A 16,423-nucleotide genomic window follows, 5' to 3' on the forward strand; every position below is an offset into this window, starting at 1 on the left:
AGGGATTCCTCCTGCAAGGGTAGATGAACACACAGGCTCCTCCGCATGTCCGGAAATCTCTACCTGCGACAAGACCGCGTAATTATGTGCTCTTTGAATGGCCACGCTTTGTGGAGCAAACGTCGAGTATGCAAGAGACATATGGTAGAGATCTCTAGCGTGCGCTGCTTTTTCTATTTTCTCACTCACTCTCGTAAACTAACACGAGAAAGAGAAAGATGAAAGAGGGGGCATTTTGCCCCCTCTTTTACCTCGCTCTTTCTTGTGTTTATCCAAGGTTTTTATATATTCTAAGGTTGTCTTAGATGTCAAAACTGGCCGAGCGGCCATTATTTTTTCACCGTGAGAAATTCTGAAAACAAATCTCACGTCTCCTCAAATTCCTTTGAAATTTCGCTTCCTCTACTTTTCTCCACAAACTAAACGTCATGCTCAACCTTACAATATATAAAAACCTTGTGTTTATCAAAGAGAATGAGCGAGAAGAAAGAAAAAGCTGCTCACGCTAGCTCACGAACAACATAGTTGAAAGTATGTGTACTGGATGGATAAGCGTTACTTCCACCTTCTCCTGAATCGCAGATACAGTATGCGGCAAGAAAAAAATGCGAAAGTGTTTTTCAATTTCAAACCTCATTTTCGTCCATTTGACGTTAACCAATCTATGTTTCAACGTTCCTTGATCTCTAATAGGCTAGTTTTCTGAAAAGTAAATTAAAAAAATTTCCATTTTGGTCACTTACCTTTACAAGGCGGCGCCTGAAGCTGAAGACAATCAAAATTTTCAAACCGCGAAAAAGTACACAGGTCGCTAAATTTCGTATCTGGTAAAACAAAATTTTTAATTTGCTCTACAATATCATCAAATATATGTACTTATTTCATCTAGTATGTGAAACTACATGGCTCTGGATCAGTTTGGTTCTGGTTGTTCATCGAATTTAAGCAAATTTTATTACTGTTATAGCCATTTTGTTTAATGACCATTGGGCGCGCAGTTTTTTGATACCCGCTTATTAGGCTTACATTATCACATGTTAAACATCAAATATGTTTATTTTTATTTTGCAGTGCTAGAATATAGACATTGACTGATACACTGTCATGCAAAAATAGTCATATATATCCTATATTTAGCGTGTAACATTGCCTTAAACTTTTCGCATTTTTTCCTGCCGCACCCTGTACTTAAACTACAGAGAAAATGGCAGGCAAACCAACAGCAACTTTTCATTCGACCGATCCCCCCCCCCCCCTCACACCCCTCCCTTCCTGGAGCTTGAGTCCAACGGGTAGTCAGGACTCAAACTTCCAGAGGAAGAAACGACAACTCAAGTTGGTGGAACACCTACCAAATATAGCACCCCCCCTCCATCTTTAGGATGTTCTATTGTTCTACACCCTTTTAGCTATAGGCTTACTCTACGCTTTATGCATTTTTTACTGTGCCCTTTTCAGGGCGCTATTTGAACCCGTTGTGGTACGCTTATGCGATTATGTTGATCCTATTGCTTCATCTTCCTTTTCGCTATCCCATCCCTTATTCCTCCCTTCCCTCTCCCTCAGGTAAATGACGAATAGGCTTGTATTCATGGCGATGGCACAAATTTCTCAAATGGAGGAGAACGTGCTTCTGGAGACCTACTGATACCTAATACCTGACACCTGAAATGCTATTCTCTTGCCCGGTGCGATACAAGAGCGCAATCAAATGAGAAGATGCTCGACATCGCAAATGAAAGCGAAGCATTCGGTAAGACTGTTTTTGTCAGCATATTGCCATATTCTTGCATTTTTACGCAACCTGCAACATCATACAATGTAATCAAATAGTATGTTAAATTTTAGAGCGAAAATACGTTGAATAAAAATAAATAAAAATAACGTATATTCACAACTCACTCAAAGTGCAAATTTTCGGTATTACCAATCCAGGGTGTCTACTACCTGGAAAAACCTGGAAAACCTGGAATTATCAGGGAATTTTGCTCGACCTGGAAAAATCCTAGAATTCTCAGGGAATTCTGGTGATCATTGGGGAATTTCTGTGTTTATCATTTCAAAACAAATTTTCAGTTATAAATGCCTCAAAGCGAATAAAAATTTCGGCTGCGCCGCTACCCGCTTGTTTAATATTATTGATTAGATATTCATTATCATTGACGTTGAAACTAACTTGTACTTTTCTACAGCAATCTCATGTTTTACCTATTTCGGAAAACTGAGTCGACATGCTTTTATTGTTAGAATTTTGAATTCTCAAATCTTTCAACCTATTGTAGCGTTTAATATTGACTTAGTGACTTAAATTGTATAAACTATTTTTCTTCATTTCCATGTAAATGAGCTTACACTCTTACAGAATTTATTGAGGTTTGACTAACAAATTCGTAATCGCCTGAAGGAAAATTGAAGGAACTTGAAAATACATTTTAAGCGTAGTTCCTGAAACTCCCGCAGAATATTATTGATCAGTAGGAAGTCCTGGCGGATTCGATGTTAGTGTTTCTAGCGAAACTAACTAGATGACTGCTGGAAGAATTTTTATTTTTTTTTCTGACCATTTCTGTAACGTTTTTAGAACAACTCATTAATGATTCTAAACAATATTTGAAATTTTTCAGCTCTATCTTTCCCATAGTTGCTTCCGAGCTCCACATATTTTAACGAACTCGAGAAACTATTTTCGATGGACATAATGCAATAGTTTTAGAACAAGGCTGCCAACTTAATAGTATATTCTAATTGTCAATTACTTGTTTCAAGAGTGAAGCTATTGACATCCAAAACTATTGATTTGCAATATTTTTTTTATTAGTTTTGAAAATAGTCCATCTGTAACAATATTTGTTCATATACTTCTGGTTAAAACGCTGTTTTAACGTAAAATAATCGTTCGAATTCATTGTGGAGAAAAGAATTAAAATATTTTGAAGGAATTCAGAATTCCTCTAGTTGAATTTATGTGGACATTTCTAAAATTTTCAAATGTAACTGGCATTATTAATTGAAGTCAATTATTTTCTTAGTTTCTTTTGAAACTCTGAAAGGATTTTCTGACTGAAGTCCGTTAAACATATCTACTATTTTTGCTAGCAATTTCTATAAAAGGAGAGATTGCTGGAGAGAAGAATCTAGCGAAATTCCTGAAAAATACATACTCGAGTGATTTTTTTTTTCGCGAATCTAGGCGAATCTAGGAATCAAGGTCTTCATGCGCAATAGCTATGCGTGTAGGATTTCTTGGAAAATTTGTTTAAAAGCGTTAGATGCAATTTTTTAAATTTTCGACAATATTTAAGAAAGTTTGCTCAGGAACTACTCGGAAGATTTTCTGTTGGAACGGCCAAGCTCAACTTTTATAAAAATATAGTGTAATTTCTTGTTGTTTTCCTTGCTAAATTTCTTCAGAAATTCATAAACAAAATTTTCATCACATTATGCAGAAAATTCTTCTAAAGTATCGCCAGGATTGTTTTAAGAATACAGGGTCAAATATTTGTCAAAAAGAAACCAATGCTCAAACATTTTGTTTGACTTGATCGAATTTTCATTAGTGTCAGACTAATGTTGTTTCTTGAGTTCTTTCCTTGTCAAATATTTGACCCTGTGTACTTATAATCTTACACTTAGGGCAGCTTGTGTTTATCAGAATATCTTCTTTGTATTCCTTCGTGAACTATGCGATTCGACGAGAGAACATAGACGTGTAATTGAAACAGAACCGAAGCCGTGAAGGGAAGAGTGGTGCTGAGTGGTCCATTTATTCGGGTTGCTATCCGATATCCTGATGACGTGACCCGCCCACCGTAGGCTCCCGATTTTCGTGGTGTTGACATTGGTTGGTTCTCTCAGCAGATGATTCAGCTCGTGGTTCATTCGCCTTCTCCAAGTTCCGTCTTTCCTCTGCACTCCGCCGTAGATGGTACGAAGCACCTTCCGTTCGAAAATTCCAAGGGCGCGTTGGTCCTCTGCACGTTGAGTCCATGCCTCATGCCCATTAGTATGGGACACGCTTGTATGGAAAAAATAAAACCTCGCTCCAGTCGACTTTTTAGATTCCATTTAGGTCCCATATGAACTGTACAAAATTTCAGCGCAATCGGTGAAACTATAATTTAGCGCAAGCGGTTCAAAGTTTTCATAGGATTTACTATGGGAAAAGTTACACTTTCAATCAAAAAATCAAAGAGGTCGCCCTTTGTCTCCTTAATTCAAATCGATCAATGTTTTTTGTAGAAAAATCATTTATGAAACTTTCCTTCGAAGACCGCAAAACGATTGGATGCTTGTAGAAAATGTTATTGATTTATTACCGATTAGTGATCCAACGAATGGCTTTTTGTTTTGTTCTATCAGCAGCACTGCTGCTGCCGTTGTTGCATGGGGTGGCGGGAGGCATCACCACCTCCAGAAACAGCAGCAGCCAAGGCAGCAGGTACAGTGCTGCTGATAAAACAAAACAAAAAGCCATTCGTTGGATCACTAATCGGTAAAAAATCAATAACATTTTCTACAAGCATCCAATCGTTTTGCGGTCTTCGAAGGAAAGTTTCATAAATGATTTTTCTACAAGAAACATTGATCGATTTGAATTAAGGAGACAAAGGGCGACCTCTGGGATTTTTTGATTGAAAGTGTAACTTTTCCCATAGTAAATCCTATGAAAACTTTGAACCGATTGCGCTGAAATTTTGTACAGTTCATATGGGACCTAAATGGGATCTAAAAAGTCGACTGGAGCGAGAATTTGATGTTTGTCCCATACTAATGCCCATAGAGAACTACCAATCTAATCAGCGTTTTGTAGATAGTTAACTTCGTGTGACGGCGAACTTAGTTCGATCATAGAGTTCTGCGGAGTCCAAAGTAAGCTCGATTTCCTGCCACAATACGTCTCTGAAGTTCTCTGCTGATGTCGTTGTCAGCGGTCACCAGTAAGCTCAAGTACACGAATTCTTCAACCGCCTTGATTTCATCACCGTCGGTAAAAATCCGGGGCTTCACTCTTAAGTCGGATGTACGTTTCCGTCATCGGAACAAAAATCAAGAGAACTTTTTTTGCTGTTGACATTCTCGAAAAAAAAAACAACTTTGGAACAGTTGAATATTTTCTTAAGTTTTTTAGAGGTTTATTCAAGGTTGTAGGGTCTAGGACCATTTGGGCAGGAGCACCTATTTTGGGCACTTGCTGCTATAATTCAGTCAATTCCAAACATATTGATATGAAATTTTGTACATGGCTAGATACTGTGCGTAACTTACCATATTTCAAATTAGTGTTGCCTGATTTTTTTTTCAAGAATGACAAGAATATTTATAAATTTTACAACACTATTCTTATGAATATCCATTTTTTTTTCCAACGCTTTTGAATATTTTTTGCATGACTTAACTAAAAAGGCTCAGATAAATGGCGCAACATTTTAAATACAAACAACTACAATATCTAAAAAATATGGACAAAAAATATTGAAGAAAAAATCCCTGATTCACTACTTTTGACAAAAAACGTCTTTGACTGATTTTGCTAATTAATGAGCTAACAAAACCCACAATCTTTCAATGAATCAAACTTGTTTATACGTTTGATGTAGTTGTCAGGCTTGCACAAGCTTCATCATTGTTAAGAATATAAAAGTGCAAAGTTGCAACTGCAACGCAATGGGAACAACTTCATTGCGATTAATGCAACGTCATTCTTTTAGGATTACATATTCGTTACGACAGGTTTTTAAACAGGGGTTTTCCCCATTTTTGTTCTACCTCATTCCAGATAAATCTCGTTACGGCCGATGGGTCCATCGATTGTCTGGACGTTCCGGAAGCGCAGGAGGAGCATGTGTCGAAGCTGCACCTGGCCGAGGCACTAACGGCGTTAAAAATTCTCACCCCCGAAGGGTGTTTCATTCTGAAAATGTTCACCTTCTTCGAGCACTCGAGCGTCGATCTGCTCTACTTGCTGTACGTGTGCTTCCGCGAGTTGCACGTGTTCAAACCGGCCACCTCGAAACCGGGCAATTCGGAAGTCTATGTCATTGCGAAGTACTTCCGGAAGCCGGAAGGCTTGGACGCGTACTTGGACCGAATGTTTGACCACTTGGATTCGAAAGGATCGATGTTCGATCTGAAAGACATTCCGACGGCGTTCGTTGAACGTGTGCGTGATTGCGCCGATTTTTTCATGATGCACCAACAGGAAGTTATCGAGCACAACATTTATTACTACCGCAAGGAAGATAGAAACGAAGATGATCGCCTTGATATGTTCCGGAAAAGAATGTGTGAAGCGTTCTTCGACAGATATAAAATCAAACAAATTCGTCGTTCGGAAGCTATTCTGCATGGGGTGGATGTTTCTGGTAATGGTGCGGTCAATATTAATCCCCGGGATAGCTACGGAACGTACAACGAACGGAGTCTACTGAGTATGACCGGTGGAGACGAAAGGCTGAACATACTAAGGGACAAGCTGGACGTGATGTACGAGAGCAAGCCAAGGTTTATGCCGCGAGCGAAACTATCCGATCGATCGTTGGCAAGCAGTCGATCCAGCTTTCAGATCATTCAGCTTTGCTGCGGCAAGTCTATTCGAAGGATCCTGAGTAGCAAGTTCGTAATGATTTCCTATGTCCGTTTTCTGAGTGAAGTCACCGATGCAGTGATCAGCCTAATTCCCCAGGGAGAGGAAACTGCTCCACTGTTTACTCTGGATCGTTCCTCCTACACACTATCCATCGACATAAAAGCGTACGCCGCGTTTCCCAGCTACGATCTGTTCGAGAAGCAACTTTTCCGTTATCTTCTGGAATGTATCACGGATCTTCCACTCCAGGAAGGCGTCAACCATTTGGTAGTGGAGAATTGGCTTCTGCTGACGCAGTTCTCCGTAGGACTAGTATTCTTCCTGAAAACCTACGTTTTTGAGCACGTTGAGAGGGCACTAGGAAACAAGTTGCGTTTCTCGTGCCTCAAACCGGACGGAATCGACAGTTTGCGCTACTTGAATGAGACCATCCAGATGGAACAGAACGGTTGCACCGAAGGAAGATCGGTTCTGGGCATCGTTCCCGCCTATGTGCTCTTCGATGGAAACTTTTACTATGCTGTGATCAACTACAACAACGATGTGTGCTTGGATTATTGTGCGGTGCTGCTTGAGGAGAAGTGGGAAGAACCGACGAAACCGAAGATCTGACGCATTTAAAAAAAAAAAAACAAATGTGATTTTCCAACTGAATGGAAATGTGGAACAATTGGATACATCACAAGGATTCTAACTTTTTTGGATTTTGATTTACGAATCATCAACGATACACAAAAAGTATTCGCAAAGTGAGTTACCGAAAGTGAATACATAGTTGAATTGAGAAGAATTCGTTTGCAGTTTTGATTCCGAAATTTCCATTGCACTTTCGTTTGGACGGTGGGACAAGGTATCACATGAAATGTAAGCCCGTCGAAAGTGGTAAGTACGAATTTGTTGTTTACGCTTTAAATTGTATGCCATTGTAATTCCTGAAAAAGTTCCAAGACGATTCCCAGAAAATCGCAGAGAAAATCTTTGGCGGAATCTAGGGACGAACCTCAAGAGGAATCCCGGCATGATACTCTGGAAAGAATACTTGGCAGAATCCTGGACAAAATCTCAGCAGGATCCCCAGTTAAAATTTCCAGAAAAATCTACCGGCAAAATTTGGGATAAATTGTTGTAGAAATCCCGAGTGAAATCCTATCCCGGGAAGATTCCCTAATGTATTCTCAATTTAGTTGAAAATCGGAGTTTTCGACTAGCGAAATTGGGATTTTCTCCAAATCCGTGCGTCGGACCTAGCTTCGGAAGTGGTGCGCTGTATAGTAAACCTGGTCCGCTATGTATACAGCGCACCACTTCCAAAGTTAGGTCTTACGAACGGATTTGGAGAAAAATCCAACTTCGCTAGTCGCCAGGAAGAATTTTAGTCAAAATGAATAGAAAATTTCTTGGGAGTCCCCTGTACAAATCCTTAGTGTTAGGTAATGAATTTCTGAATATTCAGTATTCGGCCAAAGGCTCAGTACAGCGCAAAATTGCGCAGTGTTAAGGCGGCTAGGGCGGTCACAGTACAGCAATAATTTTACTCCTTGAACTCTTTGCTCTTATTAGTTTGGAAGTCTTTGCTCTTATTAGTCTATTTCAGGAGCAAATTCGTATATTTCCGATGAAATCCCCAAAAAAAAACATATGTTCTATCCTAGCTTATATTTGTAAATCCAATAAATAATAATATACAATACATTTGTTATTCAACATGTTTTAAACATAAGAGCAGAAACATCTTCCAATCTGGCACGATCCTGTGCGGTATCCTCTGCCTTTGCACTGGGCCTTACAGTTGGGACTGGTACAGTTGAGCGTTTGTACGAACATTTTAGCCGAGCGTTCTGTAAAATTCAACGAAAGAAAAACTGCACCAAGCGCTCGCAGTTTTAAAATGAAAATTCCTTACCAACGGGGTTGCCTTCCATAGCCACGGGAACTGCAGCGCAACGCCCGGCCGTCATCGCCAGGAACAGCAGCAAAACGCAATACAAAAACTTCATCCTGGATGCTTGCTTTTTCCTGAAATGGTCTTGAAAAATCCCAAAGATTTTTTTCCTAGAGTAAAACGTACCACCAAACCGAGCAAAAGAAGAATTTTAATCAAACTAATGGCATTGTTGTTCGAATCAATTAACTTATATCGCATCGCAATCGTATGGTCATGTACCATGGCGCCCCTTATCAGCTCATAGAAAGGAAAATTCTTGGCCGGACGAATTCTTTCGAGATGGGTGGGTCGGGTTATGCCCGGTAATAATTATTGTTCACTGTGACTGATAACGATGACGAACCCTACGACGAAGGCGCGTGACAGGTGAACATCAGAACATCACTACGCTTCAGCAAGAGTAATAACACAGAACTAGTAATACCATCGCCTTGTTAAGTTACTGATTGACGCCGTATTTCTATTGTGCCCAGGAAGACTAGTTGGAAGAAAACAACATTCCTGGAGAAGGTAACAACAGATTATTCGAACCTTCTTCTTGGTGTATCATATGATATCTCCATTGGAACAATGCCTGATTCGCAGTTCTTATCCACGAACATTTTACATTCCTTGACCCGTGGCCAGGTCGAATTTCTATTGACTTTCTTTATTTCCTTTTTGAGGTTACGCCGCTATGAGCCTCTGCTGAGTTCCAATCTGACGTTAATTTGCAGATTTCGTTTCCGCGTTTTGCGTAGAGTGTTGCCGACCCACCTCCACTTTCGCTCCCGAATTTCTGTCTCTATCGGGTTTTGATGACATCGACGATGGAGATCCAATTGTGAGGCCACCATGCACGAATTATATACCGCAGGCATCTATTGATAAAGACCTGCAGCCGCTGAGTGTTCTCCACTGATACACACCAGGTTTCACTGGCGTATATAGCAGCACAGATTTCACGTTCGAGTTGAAAATTCGGATTTTGGTACATCGACTGATCTGGTTGTTTTTCCATACATTTCTCAAACTCGCAAAAGCAGCCCTCGCCTTCTTGATCCATGCACCTATGTCGATCTTGGTGCCGCCATTTGGCTACCAAGATATTGGAAGCTTTCAACATTCTCCACTGCTTGCCCAGCTACCGTGATGCTGGAAAGGTTGGCCGTTATTACATTCAACGATTTGACCCTGTTGACATTGATGGTAAGACCTGCCGCTGACGAGCGGTTGGCAAGATCATCGAGCTTGCTCTGCATATTAGAGCGCCGTTGAGCTTGGAGAGCAACATTATCAGCCAGTTCGAAGTCATTTAGGTGCTCCTTGGTAATGGGCTGCCACAGCAACCCACGATTTGGTTCACGATCAATCGCACCTACCAGGATCTCGTCGATTACGATGAGAAACAGTAGCGGTGATAGCATATTGTCCGTGCAGTTGACTCCCGGAATTTCCGAATAGCGAAGTTGGATTTTTCTCCAAATCCGTGCATCGGACCTAACTTCGGAAGTGGTGCGCTGTATAGCGGACCAGGTTTACTATACAGCGCACTACTTCCGAAGTTAGGTCCGACGCATGGATTTAGAGAAAAACCCAACTTCGCTAGTCGAAAACTCCGATTTTCAACTAAATTGAGAATACTTCCTTGCCTCACTCCAGCGACGTCCCGGATGGGTTCGGACAAGACATCGTTGTGCAGTACTCTGCATGAAAATGCCTCGTACTGTGCTTCAATGAAGCCGATGTTTTTCTCGGGGACACCCTTGCGTCTTACATATTTTCGTGATTAAGACGGTCGAAAGCTTTTTCGTATACAATAAACACCAGGTAGAGACTCTTGGAATTCATTGAATTTCTCCAAAATAATACGGAGCGTGACAATACGGTCCACATAGATCGTCCGGTACGAAATCCTGCTTGCTGCCGCCGGAGTTGCGTAAATCCTCTCCTGTATCCGTTTATTGATCACGTTGAACAACATTTGCAAAGTGCTCGAACCAGCGTTTGAACTGGCCAGCCGGGTCGGTCAATAGCTGTACAAACGTGTCTTTCACGGGTATCGTAGCATTCATCTTTTATATCCCTTTCGCAAAAAAGTGAAATCTCCATACAATTGGCTCAACTTTGGCTCTCTAGAACTCTTAGTTTTTCCAACAGAACAACAATTATTTTTCCTCATTTGTAAGAACTACTCTTTGTCTTTCGATTTCTAGCTTTGACTAACTAGATAAAATGAAAATAAAAAAAACTATGCGACAGATAAAACTATTTCATGTTATACGGTTTTTATCCACTTTTTGTATAACTTGTTGTGATTAATCTCAGAGGCAACGTATACAAAAGTTCGTTTGCACACATACAAGTATAACACAGCGTAACAAAAATGAACTTTTGGTCTGCCTCAAGTGCAAACCTATGTGTCTCTGACAGATTTTGGGCCGCTGAATCCGAATCCGGGTTCAGATTTGCTCCAGCACGTCACAATTTTGTGCTATATCCCAATTTATAGGGCAAAATATGCGATTTTGAGCTTTTTTGACTGCAAGCCGTTAAGTGTGGAAATATTATTTTTAACTAATCAAAGGATAAATTAGTCAATTACCATCTAAATCAACGACTCATGCTAAATTTTTAGTTTTACCTAATCAAATTTGATAGTTTTAAGCGATTTATGTTAGGTACGGTATTCACCCTCCAAAAGCTATATGCAAGTTTACATAACTGACATAAAATGCTTAAATCTATCAAATTTGATTTGATAAAACGAAATATTTTGCATGAATCATTAATTTAGATGTTATTTGACCACTTCATCCTTTGATGGCTTAAAAAATATATTTCCATGCTTAATGGCTTGCAGTCAAAAAAGCCCATAGTATCATAGTTCTGAAACAAACATTAGAAATGCTTACTTGTCATGCATCCCCTGGTAGAAATCTATACTATCGTCTACTGTAAATATGAAGTGGTCTGCATTGCGTTTTTATCTGTACGGGCATCTAGACTAACTTCAACAAGTATGCTGTAAACTAGTGTTATCTCAACACAAATTTCATATTATCACATATCTTATCATGCAATCGACAATTTTCTTAAATTAGACCAAAACAAAATCTAACCGAAGCCTATATGCCTTTAGAAGACACCATTTTTGCTCGCACTCTTGCTCTTGTTGGTTCAATGATAAAATTGATAGAGAACTTACTCAGGGAACGCTTGATCGCTGCAAATGCCATTATCGCATTCATTTTAGACTGCGAATGGCTCAACAATTTGATCACAAAATTTATGTGATGCTCGTATCATGAACAGTAGTATGGGACAAATATCAAATCCTCGCTCCAGTCGACTTTTTAGATCCCATTTACAGTAGACGTTCGATAACTGCAACATGTTTACGTTTCACTTACCGAATGAAATTCGATAACTGCAACAAGTGACAGACGTCAAAGAACTGTCAGTCGCTGCAGAATGCAGCCAATGTGCATTCAGAAAACATCGCACTGCAACAAAAGCGCATGCGAAAAACATCGCATCGCTGTTGACGTTTGATTTTGACGGATAGCGGTGCGATAACTGCAAAATTGTTGCACTTAGCGGACTTTCAGTTAAAAAGCATTGCAGTTAAAGCGTTTGCACCAATCGAACGTCTACTGTAGGTCCCATATGAACTGTGCAAAATTTCAGCGCAATCGGTGAAACTATAATTTAGCGCAAGCGGTTCAAAGTTTTCATAGGGTTTACTATGGGAAAAGTTACACTTTCAGATAAAAAATCCCAGAGGGCGTCCCTTGTCTCCTTAATTCAAATCGATCAATGTTTCTTGTAGGAAAATCAATTATGAAACTTTCCTTCGAAGACCGCAAAACAATTGGATGCTTATGGAAAAAGTTATTGATTTACAGTAGACGTTCGATAACTGCAACATGTTTACGTTTCACTCATCGAATGAAATTCGATAACTGCAACAAGTGACAGACGTCAAAGAACTGTCAGTCGCTGCAGAATGCAGCCAATGTGCATTCAGAAAACATCGCACTGCAACAAAAGCGCATGCGAAAAACATCGCATCGCTGTTGACGTTTGATTTTGACGGATAGCGGTGCGATAACTGCAAAATTGTTGCACTTAGCGGACTTGCACTTAAAAAGCATTGCAGTTAAACCGTTTGCACCGAGCGAACGTCTACTGTATTATCGATTTGTGATCCAATGAAGGGCTTTTTGTTTTGTTTTATTAGCAGCACTGTAGCTGCTGCCTTGGCTGCTGCTGTTTCTGGGGGTGGTGATGCCTCCCGCCTCCCCATGCAACAACGGCAGCAGCAGTGCTGCTGATAAAACAAAACAAAAAGCCATTCGTTGGATCACTAATCGGTAATAAATCAATAACTTTTTCCACAAGCATCCAATTGTTTTGCGGTCTTCGAAGGAAAGTTCCATAATTGATTTTTCTACAAGAAACATTGATCGATTTGAATTAAGGAGACAAGGGACGCCCTCTGGGTTTTTTTATCTGAAAGTGTAACTTTTCCCATAGTAAATCCTATGAAAACTTTGAACCGCTTGCGCTAAATTATAGTTTTACCGATTGCGCTGAAATTTTGTACAGTTCATATGGGACCTAAATGGGATCTAAAAAGTCGACTGGAGCGAGGATTTATTTTTTCCATACAAGCGTGTACCATACTAATGAACAGAGAGATGAAAATGTTTCATCGTGGCGCGAGTGAAAAATCAACCCATCAAAACTAGTAATCCTACATTATAGAGATGTGCGGAGGCTGCCATTGTGAGCCAAACTTCCAAAAACTTCCATTGCAGCTGCTTGATTCACTTCTGCCGATATGATTAGCGCTATTCTTTGCAATGCATTTCAGATTTCTTCGATTGCACTGTTATTTTTTTTTTTTTTTCAAAGTAAACAAACGACTTGCACCATAGCAAAGTTTGAACATCTAGCCACAGAGAAACAGACGTAACACTTAGAACAAATTTCAATAAAAAACATCGTGACAAAAACATAATTTGCCCAATGCTAAGCGTACTGTGTTTGGCCGGGTCGCCACTAGATGGCGGTAGTGAGCAAACGGCAAACAGGAGCAAAACCGATATCACCGCCGCGAGTGGTCAATCGACCTACTACTGAGTATTTGAATTAACCGTTCAAAAGGTGATCGAACCAATGGGAGTATGACGTCTGTTTCTCTGTGATTTAGCTTTGTGACAAGTGTTGGAAGCTGTTGTAAACAAAACAAACAGCGTTGCCGAATCGACATATGTAACTTCCGCTCATCTCTATGTAGGGGATTTCTAGATTAGGTCCCGTAACATGCAAACGTGAATTAAATTCGCTCTGTATTTATCAGACGCTAATTTTTCCAGTGGCCCTTTATTGCCACCAGATGTGGACGTTGAAAAAGATAGACGGAAAAGCATTCTAAGTTTCTGAACTCAAAGGGTTCATTCTAATATTACGTAACGCTAAGGGGGAGGGAGGGGGTCTAGCGCTGTGTTACGCTTCATACAAAATTTCGAAATCTCATACAAAATTTGTTACGTAGGGGAGGGAGGGGGTCTCAAATTGCCAAATTTTGCGTTACGTAATATTTGAATGAACCCAAAGTGCTGGGGACAGTTTTTGGTGGGAAACTGGAAAATACTGTATGGCGTAGACGCGTATTGCGATACGAATAAAATACAACAAACTTCAGAGGGATGGACACGTAGTACGAATGTCGGAAGAAAAAGTAGCGAAAACAATATTCAACAGGGAAAGAAGTTAGAGGTCGGCGACTTCGTAGGCGACCGCGAACGCACTAACTGCACGCGGTTGAAGAAGATCTGGGGACCTTAAACGTTGCAGGCGTTTGTATATTTCGAACGTTTACGGTAAAGCACACATCATTGTTGAGACAAACTATTGCACTCATTTTGATTTGCTCATAGAAAAACGTTCTACCAGAAGAAAAGAGAAAAGTATTTTGATTGGTACAGTAGACGTTCGTTCGGTGCAAACGCTTTAACTGCAATGCTTTTTAACTGAAAGTCCGCTAAGTGCAACAATTTTGCAGTTCGCACCGCTATCCTTCAAAACGAAATGTCAACAGCGATGCAATGATTTTTGTATGCAGTTTTGTTGCAGTGCGATGTTTTTATAATGCACTTTGGCTGCATTATGCAGCAACTGACAGTTCTTTGACGTCTGTCAGTTGTTGCAGTTATCGAATCTAATTCGCTAAGTGAAACGTAAACATGTTGCAGTTACCGAACGTCTACTGTAATAGTTTTATGATAGTTTTCTTATACAATCTACAAAGCTGGCAATTGAAATTGAACCAAGGAGAATTTTAATTACGTGGGATACGTGCAGATAGAGCTGGTACCACGAAGCACGTGGCACCATAGTAGAATATTTAGCTGAGTTTATGATCTTATTAGTAGCAATGTATAAATATTTGGTTCTATTGGGCAATAAAACCGATGGTGTTGGGCAGGCGAAGCTATTGAAATTTGTTTACTATCCGGTCGCATTGAAGTTGTTTCGAGGAAAGTTTCGCAGACGAAATTTTACTCATTTTCTCATAATGAGGGGTACCCATACTAAAATATGCTGTTCCTTCAGCTTTTTTAATTCATAAACTAGGCAATACTACTAGGTATGTATGAATGGTGCAAGATTCTTCGCAACTTAACGCGACAATTTTTCTTCCAATGCGTACTGAGGAAGTTAAAGTAAGATCTCCCAACGGTTCGCCTCTTTTCTTTGATTCATAACTTAATAACGATCGGTAACATTCAGAATACTTTCAAATGGCATTTTTTGTTGCTTTGCCTGAAACTACCTTCAATGATATCCCACAGGAGTACGGCGTAATAACGAACGTCGTCGTAACAAAATGCACAACGTCACCGTCTGCGGATTCGTTATGGTATTCTGTACCATCCGGGAATATAATAAAAAAAAAGTGTATTGCGTTATCTTTTTTTGTCCATCCTATATCGAACAGAGCTTTTACAGGGAATATGTTAATTATAAACGTGTTTAGAGAAACATTTTTCACTTATGTGACAAAATGGTCAAACTGTAGCCAGGTGGACTATTTAATTCTTGTTCTTTTTTCTGGTATTTTATCACAAGAAGACTCAGATTCTCATCTTAGTTTTTTTAGCAATCTTGCTTAAATTATTACTTTTGACAAGGCACTTCAAACAGTTACACATTTGTGCAACAGTTAGATAATAATGAAAGTAATAAAAATAATTTTGATGATATATGATAAAGGAAAAGTAAGACTCGTAAAAAAAACTTTTAGCAAAGAACATAAATGATAAAAAGTAAGTAAAAAATAACAAAAGCCAATAAATTAGGAAAAAAACATCAACAGACGACAAACTGAAAGAAACGAAAAAAGTTTTTAGAACGGTTCCGTAAATTACATGTGATTGAATCCGAACGAAGTTATCCCTTTAACCTTCATCCGACTAAGTTGACATCAGCATCATCATCATCACCAACAACCGGTAAGTTTTGTCGATACGCACAGAAGAAGCAACTCATCCATCTCATCTCGCCCACAATTAAACTCTACATAGGCGCTCCATCTTTTAGTATTTTATCCACTAATGGAGCGGTGGCGCTCCACCGGGAGGAGTCGTTGAATTATATCACGCTCCCTTAGCTCGCGCTCAGATGGATGATATGGATGGATGGAGATGACGAAACGAGGTATACCGTAAAGTGGTTCATGCTTTGCACTTGTAACAATTTCAGATTGTGGAGCGGACCTGGTGTGATGGTTAGAACAGTTCACTATCGAATCCCACTCCCGACAATCTCGCAAAATGTGAGTTCTTCCTTCGGAAGGGAAGTGAAGCGTGGGGCCCGAGCATTTTATTTTTCATTTATTTAGT

At 39.8% G+C, this 16,423-nt stretch overlaps 1 protein-coding gene across 1 annotated transcript in view; it reads left to right on the forward strand.

Moving 5' to 3' along the window:
* Positions 1 to 7,372, forward strand: part of LOC109427326 (cap-specific mRNA (nucleoside-2'-O-)-methyltransferase 2) — a 29,123-nt gene extending 21,751 nt beyond the window's left edge. The window contains exon 2 of the mRNA XM_019702858.3: positions 5,777 to 7,372. Within this exon, the coding sequence (XP_019558403.2) occupies positions 5,777 to 7,198 (1,422 nt within the window). The 3' untranslated portion in view covers positions 7,199 to 7,372. The remainder of the gene's footprint in view (positions 1 to 5,776) is intronic.
* Positions 7,373 to 16,423: the final 9,051 nt, after the last annotated feature.

Source organism: Aedes albopictus, chromosome 2 (genome assembly GCF_035046485.1).
Source record: "Aedes albopictus strain Foshan chromosome 2, AalbF5, whole genome shotgun sequence".
Taxonomy (NCBI): domain Eukaryota; kingdom Metazoa; phylum Arthropoda; class Insecta; order Diptera; family Culicidae; genus Aedes; species Aedes albopictus.